We start from the raw sequence: 12,188 nt of genomic DNA, 5'->3' as shown, positions 1-12,188 counted from the left end.
AAGCAAAAAATCAAGTTAGAAACTTTAAAATTTAAATTGGAGACCATCTGAACTCCAATTTCAACAAACTTATAGTCGAACTGAACGTCTCAGAAATATGAACCCAACGACATCAAATTCAACTCAATCCGAGCTCAAATAGATCCAAATTGAAGACCCGAAGCATATTTGGAAGGTTCATACAATAATTTGGATTACCAAAAGGTTTCCAAACGTGACATGTTTATAGTCGAATCGAGCGGCTCGACGAGACAAATCCAATGAGCCCAAGCTCGTCAAATTCTTGTTCATCTCAATATACATGTCTTTTACTAAGTTATTAATATTCATATTACAAACGCATATTGGGATTGAAAGCCTGGCATATAATCTGAGCATTGATGAATTGCCCATTCTTAAATAATTTACACATATGAGTTCTATATGCCTTCTTTTGAGTAAGAAACTTGAAATATTATTTATTTTTTTGGTTTAGCAAATTAACTGAAGCTTTTGCTAATATGAGACCAAATTTTATTCGAACAGCAGTTCACCGCCAACACCTACCCCATATGGCGGCTTCAACTCCTCCAACACTTCTCTGTCAATGGCTTCGCTGGACACCTTACCGAAGCTATCTCCCGTCCCACTGATCAAACCAGTGTTGACTACAAACTTTGGTATTTGATCGATCAAAACCTTATATCTGCACTTCTTTCCACAATCTCTATGGCTATTCTACACTACGTTCAATCTTTATCCACAGGCCATGATATATGGGCTGTTCTTGAACGTCGTCTACAACCGACGAATCGCACAAGAGTGATTCAAATCAATGAGTTACACAACATCCAAATAAAAGACCGATCCATACAACAATACCTCAAACAGATAAAAACACTTGTCGATAATGTTGCTGACGCCAGTTCTACTATTGACATCGAAGACGTCATTCTTTATATCCTCAAAGGTCTTCCCTCCACCTACAATGCCTTCACTGTTGTCATCCACACGGCTCAGCATCCCATTGATCTTGATGTCCTGTACTCCCTCCTCTGCAGCAAGGAGATCAACCTTCACAATCAGTAATTTAAAGAATCAAGCACACCTTCGGATCAAACAGCTCTCCACACGAACTGAACGAACAACTCCAAAAATAACAGCTCTTCCTCCTCTTGCCCATCATTCATTTCCGGAGCCTCGCCGCATCCCACCACTAATACCTCTTCAAGACCAACGTGCCAAATCTGCGATAATATGGGGCATTCTGCCCTCAATTACTGGCATCGCTGCAATCCCAAATACGTGCCTACCATAAATTGGCCATCGCGAGCAATGCTCACTAAACAACCTCCCACCACTTCCAACGATTGGATTCTTTACTCAGACGCTTCAACACAACTTACGTACAATCTTGCAATCCTCCTCATATCAAGGATTATACTCCGTTTCCATCGCCAATGGCTCCACCATTCTAATCCAATATACCTGGTAGGGCATTCTTCCCTTACCCGACTCAGCTCGTAAGCTTTATTTGTGTAATATTTTTCACGTTCCTACTCTAACCCATAATCATTTATTAATTTATAAACTAACCAGTGATAAGCATGTTTCGATTTCTTTCAATACTAATGGATTCGTTATAACAGACCTTCACGACAACCGACCTCTTCTTCATGATCGTCTTCATGATGGACTCTATCAAACTCAAGCTATGCCATATTGCCATCTTAATCAAAAGTTGCATTAAAAGCTCAGCCTACTTCCTCTTCCGTTTTGCACTCTCGGCTTGGCCACCCCAACAATCGAATTTTCTCTACTTTACCAAATCAAATTCAAGATTTATGCAAAACTCCCCCCCCCCCCCCTCTATTTGCATTTATTGTAATGTGGCTAAGAGCCACAAATTACCTTTCAATAAAAGTCAACCCCCCCCCCCCCCCTCTATTTGCATTTATTGTAATGTGGCTAAGAGCCACAAATTACCTTTCAATAAAAGTCTTTCCACTTCATCTAAATCATTTGAATTAATTCATTCGGACATTTGGGGTCCAGCCCCTCAACAATCCATAAATGGTTATACATTATACGTGATCTTTATTGACGATTTCATGCATTTTACTTGGTGCTCATGCATTCTAAAAATAAAACTCTAAATAAATTCAAAAATTTATGCTCCAACATCAAAACCAAATTTCAAACCACGCCTTAGATTTTTTGCTCTGATTGCGGTGACGAATTTACTAGCAATATGTTTAAAGAATTTCTGTTATCTAATGTCATCACACATCAAATCAGTTGTCCCCACACTCCTCAATAGAACGGGCTCGGTGAGCGAAAACATTGTCATCTGCTCGACATTTCTCGCACTTTACTTCATGCCTATGGTCTCCCCATTTCCTTTTGGGCCGAAGCAGTTACCACATCAACTTACCTAATCAATCGGCTACCATCCAAATCCATTTTGCTGCAAATTCCCTATCAAAAACTTCTCAACTAACCTCCCAAGTATCACTACCTTTGCACCTTCGGGTGTCTCTGCTTTCCGTGGCTCCACCCTTATGTTTCTAACAAACTCTCACCGAGCTCTCAACCGTGCATATCTCTTTGTTATTCCTCGTCACACAAGTGATACAAATGTCTCAACATTCAAACCAATCAAATTCACATATCGTGCCATGTTGTGTTTTACGAAACCAATTTTCCATTCAAAAACCAAAACCCAAACTTCTTATTCCCAAACTCATCCACACACACATCCCCTCTTCTACTTACTCAAACCTCAGTTTCTAACACCAGCCCCACTCAAATCCTAAACTCCAACTCTCCACCGCCAACCAATTCGCCTCTCAGACTACCGCTCATTTCTTCCTCACCTAACCCTCCTTCCTCACAGCAAACTACCTCCTCCTCCAACGGTCAAATCTAACGACCAACTCATCAAATGCAAACTAGGTTGAAGTATGGCATCTCTATACCCAAGAGAATCTTTGATCTTTCCACTACAATTGTCAATCCCACCATTCCCACCTCGTACAATCAAGCCGCAAAATCTCCTCAATGGCGCTCTGCTATGTCCTTCGAGTTCATGGCCCTTTAGTAGCAAGGGACATGGTCTCTCGTATCTCCACCTCCAAATCAACCAATCTTAGGTTGTAAATGGACCTTTCGCATCAAAACCCTTCCTAATGGTCAAATTGAACTTTATAAAGCTCGTCTCGTCGCTCAAGGGTACGATCAACAATTCGGCATAAACTACCACGAAACGTTTAGCCCGGTAGCTAAAATGCCAACCATTCACTTTCTCCTCACGCTAGCCCTTCACCATCAATGGCTAGTTCGCCAACTTGACGTATCTAACGCCTTCCTTCATGGAGATCTTGAGGAAGAAATCTATATGAAATAGCCACCAGGCTTCACCGACACACAACATCCTCATTACGTTTGCAAACTTCACAAATCTCTATACGGGTTGAAGCAAGCTCCTTGCCAGTGGTTCAACAAACTCATGACATTTCTTCAGTAATTTGGATTTGGATTCAGTCGTTCCGATCATTCTCTCCTTTTATATCTTCGTAATAACATTCAAGTATATATTCTAATTTACGTTGATGCATCTTGATTACAGGAAATGACAATCCCAACATCAATAAGCTGTTCGAGCATCTTCAATCCCAATCAAACAAATGGGCGAAGTCTCTCTCTTCCTTCGCATTAACATCAAACGAACTCCATCAGGTTTTCTACTAAGCCAACAACACTATGCACATACAATCCTTCAGAATGCAGATCTAGTCGATTGCAAACCTGCACCAACTCCCATCAACCCGAAGTCTACCTCTGCCACCTCATCCACTCAACCTTACATGGACCCTCACCAATATCGGAAACTCGCAGGGTCCTTACAATATATATCAATCACCAGACCTGACATTTTCTTCACTACGAACCACATCTGTCAACACATGCATTCTCCCATAACTTATGACTTCCAAATTCTCAAACGATTACTCCGCTACATCAAAGGAACCTCTCATTTTTATCTTCCGCTCACTACTAGAAATCTTAAACTTCAAACCTACAAAAATGTCGAATGGGCCGCAAACTCGCACAACATAAAATCTATCTTCGGATACTGCACATTCCTAGGCAACACCCTCATCTCCTGGTCGGTCAAGAAGCAGGTAACAGTTGCCAAATCCACTACATAAGCTGAATATCACTCTCTATCTTCAGCAACAGCCGATGTCCTTTGGCTCCACAGACTTGTCGAACTTCAAATTCCTCAATCAACTCCCACTGTAATATACTGCGATAACACATCTGCTATAGCCCTCGCCAACAATCCGGTCTTCCACGCTCACACAAAATATATTGAAATATATTTTCACTTCATCTGCGAGCACATGGACAAAGGAGCAATTTCAAACATTAGCTCCCTTGATCAACAACCAGGCATCCTAACCATACCTCTTCCAGCAGCTCGACTCAAAGACCCTGCTCTAAATTAACCATTCAACCTATAAATGATCAATTTGAGGGGGTCTGTTAGCACCTTGTCTTTAGCCGTCCATGTGGACCAATCACTCCACTTTCTTGTATCTTGTTTTTGTAACTTTTGCTATATATAGGTTTTATTTGTAATAGGAAATGAATTGAATACATAGCCTTTATTTCTTGTGAGTCTCTATTTCTTCGTTCTTGTTATTGTCTTTTCCTTTCCTTTGCAATTCTGACATTTAAGGCTCTCATTTCATTTAGCTTTTTCTTTGTTTGCGGTCCCCTATCTTGCTGTTAATTTTTTGGCGCGTTTGTGCTTGTAACCTTTATTAATAGTGAATGGGCATTTTGAGTATTTGACCATAATTTTTCTCCTAAAAAAAAAAAAAAACTAAACGGCTGCGCATTAATTAACCATTAAAAAAAGAGTTAGGAAATCTGAGTAAACCCCTCCAAATCATATTTACGTTCCAGCCTTTCGTAGATTAATCTATAGACTTTCGCTGTCCTTCCATCGCCATTTCCTTATCCGGTTCCCGCAAGTACGGCTGCTAGTGTCGGCGGTTGGTGCTCTGCCATCCCTGTCAAACGTCGCTCGCAAAATTGACTCGCGAAGTATGTAACGCTCTCCCACTCTCCGTTTACCCTCTCTGTTCAGATCTCTTCCCCTTCTTCTTCTTTCCATTCGAAGCTGGTAAGTTTCTTCACCTTATTTGGATCTATTTCCTGAATCTTTCATTTTTGCTTAATTGTTTTTTTATTACATATCGAGAACAGAGTCAGACTGGTGAATTTCATGGTGGAAATTTTCTTGAATCTGTTCTGCAGCAAAAATTGTTTAACTGATTGCAAAAGAGCTTCTTAGGAAGTCGCTTCCGTAATTAATTAGCTGAATTAGGTAGAGCTTGGGTGATTGAAGCTCGTATTGATATTGAAAATTGAACGTTTTCATTTCGATAATTAGCTGATGTTGAATTCTTTGATTATTATTATTTATTTTGAATGGCTTTTGGGTGACTGCTTATTGCTGTCGGCCGATTGCTTATTGCTGTTGGGTGATTTCGGTATAGTTTCTTCTTTTGGTGAGGAGAATGGCGGGAAGTGGAAGGCAGCAGAATTTGAGGAAGTATTTAGGAGCTATTAAGGACTCGACTACAGTTGGGCTGGCCAAAGTGAACAGTGACTACAAGGTGTGTTCAGTTTATGATTGTTGCAGGTTATCAATTATTAAGCTGCTGTCTGTGATTTTTTTTCCCTCGGATTTAGGAATTGGATATTGCAATCGTTAGGGCTACGAATCATGTTGAACGTCCTGCAAAGGAGAAGCACATCAAAGGTTAGTAGCATCTCGCAGTCTCTTTTCCTATCATATGCGGCAAAAAATTTCTTGAGTTTCTTTGAAATATTTTTTTTTTACTTTATTAAACTTTCAATCACCACCGCTTTTTTCCTTTTTCCTCTATGGTGAACAGTAAAGAGTCTCAAAGTTCGGAAGTTTTTCCTGTTTCAACTAACGTCTGCATGCCTAATTCCTGTTGGCTGAAGCTTCTCATAGCAGAAATTTTCTTGCAGTTTAGTTGACGCCTTAAAATCTTGCTAATTTGCTGAATGTTTGTGGCAAATTCTGAAAACTGCACGTCTTAACCATGCTAAAATAAACAACATTATTTTTCTTTATTCTCAAACTTACATCATGGGATAAATTTCCACGTTAGACGTTCCTGAATAGCTGAATCCATTTCCTAAACCCATTGAAGACTCTGCTCGTGTCCTTACTAAAGGCTGAAATGTTTGCCTTGTTCTAGCACGGAGCTTTCTACCTTACTATTTTCCTGCTGCACCTGAGTTCATTCACCAAAACCACCAACAATGACACCAGTAGCCACAAATCCAGCAGTTCCCCCAACTCCACACATCAACTTGAAATATATGTCGTGTCAGTTACTTTTTCTAATTGGTTGCAATCAAAACCTTTCAGGAATTTCAAACCTAATCTTTCTTATGTTATGCAATTAAACATGCTAAATCACTTGTCAGAAAATGCCAAATTTTCATTTTAAGTCTTAATTCCTCCCTACTTTATGCCAATCACACTTGCAAGGGGATATAGCTTCATTCTCATGATGTCTTAACTGATTACTCTCTCTAGTGCGAGCATGAGCTGCATCTTGCTTTGACTGGAGTGTTTATCTACTGGATTAGCTTCTTCTAGCTGTAATAAGCTGTGGCATCTTTTTAACCGATGTTTAACCTTTCCTATCTCCTATTCTCTACAAATTCTCCTTGCAACAGATCTATAATATACTCATTGTGGGTTTATATTATAGTCAAAACCATTATGATAATTATGGCAAAATTTATTGCTCACTTGATTATCATGACATTATGATGATCCCTACAATGAGTCTATGATTATAGGTATAAAAAAGCTCCCCATTTGTATTCTTATCATTCTTTCTTATGATGACCATTTTTATGATACTAGGTATCAAAGTTTAAAAGGCATTTTTTTATAAGGTGAGATGTAAGCCTCAAAATAAAATAATTAATTAAATTAAAAATATGACAAATAAAGCATGTTAGAGTAATATCTTTTAATTATTATATAACATCATAAACACATAAAAATAATCAACATTCTAAGATAAATATTTAAACACAAACAAGAAGTACAAAATAAACAAGCAAACATGTCCTAAAATAAACTAGTTTTATATTCACTCTCGGTTGTCTTTGTCGGTACCCTTGTTGAATTGTTATCTATCGAGTCGTCGACTATGTCACTATATGTGATGACTCATTTAGGTGTAGTAATTTTGAAGTTATCATCCTTGCAAGACAACCTCACTATCTTAGGAAGCAATCATTTTTTATACCCTTAATGAGGTTAGTGCACCATTTCTTTCTAGACGAACATATCCATGTTTTGTAATGCTGTGATGATCTTCCCACCATCCTATCAACACATCCACCAGTTTGCTTGTGAATTTCACATCACCCAACATTCTCACTCACCAGATGCAGCCTATGTCCATGCATACCCGTCGAATCCAGCTTGGTGTCTATCTATATTCACATATAGACTTGACAACCAGAGTTGTCAACTCCTCAATCGTCAGCTTATGTTCCATAAATCATCTGTCAGCTCTAAATTGAAAACCCTCAAGATCTATCCAGATAGTCATTGAGCATCCCATCAATGAGTCTGCTAGTCCATGCTATCAGCCATGCCATGCTTAAAGTTGGTTAGCTATTTGCCAACCTCTATCCATTTCTATATAAATACTTGCCCTAGGATTTACATCATAATTGTCTCACCTTATGGTGATTAGATAGGGTTATTTCATTGTAAATCATCATTTTAAAATACACAATTTGAGGCATGCCTTGAGGCTCTCATATCTCTACCTTCCAGTCTCTATTTCTCTCTAAAATCTCTATCATCTTTCTCTCTCTATACAGAGAGAAAATATTTTTTATTTAACCCCTCAAATCTCTTCCATTCTCTCTTTCTCTTTCTCTCTCTACACATATTTATAGAAAAAAAAAAGAATGAAGCCAAAAATAGAAAAAAGAAGGAATTTAGGAAAAATGGAAAAAAGCAAAATAAGAGATTGTTTTTTATGTTACCTTGCAAATTTTCACCATCACGTCATTGAGGTCATCTTGCATAAAGGTATAATTTTGAAATCTCAAAATGAATTACTTTGATAGGAATCTGATCTCTGCATAGCAAAAACAACAATAACGAAAATAAAATGTAGTAAAAATCAACGACAAAGATTTTTATTTCGGCAAAACAAACCAATATACAAGTTGATCTACTATTTGAGAGGTAGATCGACTCTCCACAAACCCTAGGCATCGCTAGGAACAACTCCAAAGAAAACTACAACAAAACATAATTCGCATAATAAAAAATAAAACAACCCAATTCATCGTAATATAAACCTTCCTACTGCCCTCCCAAATCTAAATTTAAATCAACCATATTTCCCTAAATAAACCTTTCATAATTCCCTCCCAAATTTGAATTCAAATCAGCTCTCTTTTCCTAAATAAATCTTTCCTAATTTCTTTCCAAACTTGAATTCAAATCAACACTTTTTCCCTAAATAAACTTTTTAAATTACCTCCCAAATTTAGCTTTCTATGATAAGTAACGAAAGTGGAATTAATCTCCTTTTCTCTACTTACCTTTCGCCCACCTTAATGGGGCTAACAGGCTCAGCCGGTTCATCAATACTCCTCTCCCAAAGATTCACTTTATCCTCAAGGTAGAACGTAAGAAATTGTTGTTGAAGCACTGGACTAATATCACTAGATCGAAAAATGGACTTATGCTGGGTCGAATGATCCATGCCTCCATCATCTTTCTCATCAATCTCTCATTCTCATCATTCTGAATTTGGGGATATCAGTACGGACGAACAATGATAGATGAGATTCCATCCTTCAAAATGATAGCATGCTCGTGTTCCCGCGAAGAAGGCAACCTCTGAGCTAACTGGAACACCTCTTGATATTATTGGAGTGGCTGAACCATGTCTGGTGCTTCTATCTTCTCCCTATATTCTTCTCCTTCCTAACTCTACAGCTCTACTAAAAATCTCACTCCTTCACGTTTTCCCCTTGGAAGTGGCTCCAAATGTGATATCTCCTCTTCTTCTCCCAAAATTTTCAACTCCTAATCCTCCCTCATAGTTCTTGCTTCCTTGTCCGGTCAACGGTGTCCTTGTCTTTGATAATGCTATCTTTGTTTGAAACTCTAACATCTCTTTCATCATCTCTTCCAGATTCAAAAGTATGCCCTCAATTGCTGAAATTCACTCTCCAAATTCAAATTTTAGATTTTCAACTTCCTCATCAAGCCTCTTCTTCTACGCATCAACCTTCTTAGCCGCCATAAGTCCCAAAAAAGATGTTCTGATACCAATTTGATATGAATTCGATCTCATCAGAGAAAAAAATAACAATAATCAAGAGAAAATGCAACATAAATCAACAAGAAAGATTTTATTTTGACAAAACAAACCAAGATACAAGTTGATATACCATTCGAGAGGTAGATCAACTCTCCAAAAGCCCTAGGCACTGCTAAAAACAACTCCAAATAAAACTACAACAAAGCACAATTCCCATAATAAAAAATAAAACAATCCAATTAACCCTAATATAAACCTTCCTATTTCCCTTCCACATCTTAATTCAAATTAGTCATCTTTCCCTAAATAAATCTTTCTTAATTTCTATGTTGCACCGATACACCTATTTATGAAGGCGTGTTGTATCGGATACTGCAAAGCTGTATCCAATTAAAATAATATTTAATTTCGAAAGAACACGCATATCAGATACGCGTTCTGTTGAAAAACAAAAAAAATTCTGAAAAAATGACACAAAGAGAGAGGCCTAACATTGAGAAGTTGCTCGAGCCAACCATAGGAGTATGGAAGGAAAAAAAAAAGTTACTAGACATTTAATGCTTACTTTTATTTTGATATTATAAACTATAAGGCTACAAATGATGTTGCTTTCATTTTTTTTGTCATTGAAAATATTATGCTTTGATTGCTTTCTTAATTTTTATGTATGATTTATAAACTATAATGCTGTGTCAACGCCGTAATTATATTATGTATTTTTAAGAATTGACGTGTCTCGTATCCGTATCGTGTCGTATCCGTATCGGTGCTACATAACTTAATTTCCCCCTAAATATTAATTCAAATCAGTCCTCTTTCGTTAAAATATATCTTTCCTAATTTCCTCCGAAATCTGAATTCAAATCAGTCTTCTTTCCTTAAATAAACTTTTCTAATTCTCTCCCAATTTTAGTTTTTTATATAAGTAATTAAAGTAGAATTAATCCCTTTAGCTCTTCTTGGCCGCTGCCCACCCTTGTGGGGCCCACAAGCTTAGTCGATCCATCATACTCATGCATGTTGTTCCAATTTGGCATGGAAACTTGTGAAATAAGTACTCATTTGCATTGTTCTAATATGTAAGAAAATCCATGCCTTTTGTTTATGTAGATGGTCCCCATGCGCTTTTTTAATTGTGTTGGGGTAGAAGACTCCCAGCCACGGTGTCGCACAACACCCATCATCCCTCTTCTTTTTAAGCATGGTGGGGCGCTCCCTATAGATGCCCTATATGTGAGAGGATGCCAGGAGGGTGTTGAAATTCAAATTAGGCAAGTAAATATGGAACCTGATATAAACAACTTATTTAAACACAATGAAGTGAAATAAAATTTGCAAAAAATGAAAACAAGGCATGAACTATAAATGAACATATAGGAAACTTGCAATGAACTTTCTCTCAAATGATTATAGAACTTCCCAACCACTACTAGAACACTTGTAAATCCTAAGAACCCACTTGGTGAACTGAACTGGAATGAAAATGAATGGTATGCTTTCCCAATTTATAGAAAAGAAAAGATATCATTTGAGTTCTTCTCGCATTAATATCTCATATACAGATGAATCCCGTCTCCTTTAAGAGATAAGAGAATGCATAAAGGAATCTAATTCAACTTCGACACAACTAAACTTCCAACATGAATGCGTAAGAAAATAGAAGGTATATTTTTAATCTTAAAATAAAACTTTGCGCACATTTTAATGATAAATGTTTGTTGGAGAATTTTTGTATCCTCAAACGGATTGCATATTTTATAATCGGGCACGGCATAAGAATACGATATATTACCCCGGAGGGTAAAAATATCATTTTCTTATGGGCTCAATAATAAAATTTACAATTATTTAACAGAGATTCCCCCACTCAATATTTGGTTGAGTGGGGTTTATTTATTTCTGGGGTACAGACATCCCATAGGGGCAAGCCCCTATGGTTAATTACATCCCAAGTTTGATTTGGGAAAACTTTTGATTAAACTAGTGATTTTCTTTGTTTTTTGGAAGTCATTCAAATGTTGGCTAAAGTTTGATTTTTGTTGTTTTAAAATCCATGAAAGTCTTGCTTAAAGGGTTTTGACCTTTAGGAATTTCAAGGAGGAGTGGATCAACTTAGATTTAGATTTTGGGAATGAAATCCAAATGAGATGAAGTAGGGGCACTTGATTCTGAGATGAAACTCAGAGGTGCCCAAACTATCCTATGTTGGGCTTTACATTTTAGCAACCTAATTTTGGTTTAAGTTGACATTTTATTAAAGAGAGAGATTTCGTATCATGGGATTTGAAACATGAACTTGAGGGTTATGAAAGACCCACATTTGTTTTGGCAAGCTTCCAAAGATAATTGATTGCACTTTCTATGACATTCTTAGATTCAAATGAAATCACAAATGTTTTAACTGGATGGTAATTCCAATTATTCTTAAGGGTTTATTTTTGGTCATAACTTACAATTTTGCTAAGCAATGGATTGCATGGCTACAGATGTGAAAGTCCGTACACATTGTCATCTCAAAGGTATGGTTGAAAGACAATACTAGCCAAGGTCTTCGATCGTAGGCGAAGGTTTAGGCAGCAATTGAATGCATAACATCATTTGAGGGCACGGTTGTTGGATAACAACCGCACCTCTACACGCATATTGGCGAAATCTCTTTCCGGGCCTCACAAAAGAGCAACCAAATAAATCAACGGAATTTCGCCTGTTTTTCGTGAGAGTGGACAGCCAACAGAGGTTTTAGGAAGCAAAAATTAGAAGTTCTAAGGACTAAAGGGTTTGGGA

At 37.5% G+C, this 12,188-nt stretch overlaps 1 protein-coding gene across 3 annotated transcripts in view; it reads left to right on the top strand.

The window, feature by feature from the left end:
• Window positions 1-12,188, top strand: part of LOC110091979 (putative clathrin assembly protein At5g35200) — a 41,564-nt gene that overhangs the window by 13,060 nt on the left and 16,316 nt on the right. Inside the window, exons 1-3 of one of the 3 annotated variants that reach the window (XM_020816309.2) lie at window positions 5,023-5,173; window positions 5,550-5,669; window positions 5,746-5,815. In XM_020816309.2, coding sequence (XP_020671968.1) covers window positions 5,571-5,669; window positions 5,746-5,815 — 169 coding nt within the window. In that variant the 5' untranslated portion in view covers window positions 5,023-5,173; window positions 5,550-5,570. The other 2 variants (XM_020816325.2, XM_020816317.2) reach the window with 2 other exon arrangements.

This window comes from Dendrobium catenatum, unplaced genomic scaffold (genome assembly GCF_001605985.2).
Source record: "Dendrobium catenatum unplaced genomic scaffold, ASM160598v2 fragScaff_scaffold_431, whole genome shotgun sequence".
Classification (NCBI taxonomy): domain Eukaryota; kingdom Viridiplantae; phylum Streptophyta; class Magnoliopsida; order Asparagales; family Orchidaceae; genus Dendrobium; species Dendrobium catenatum.
This window is presented reverse-complemented; position numbering and strand designations above follow the sequence as displayed.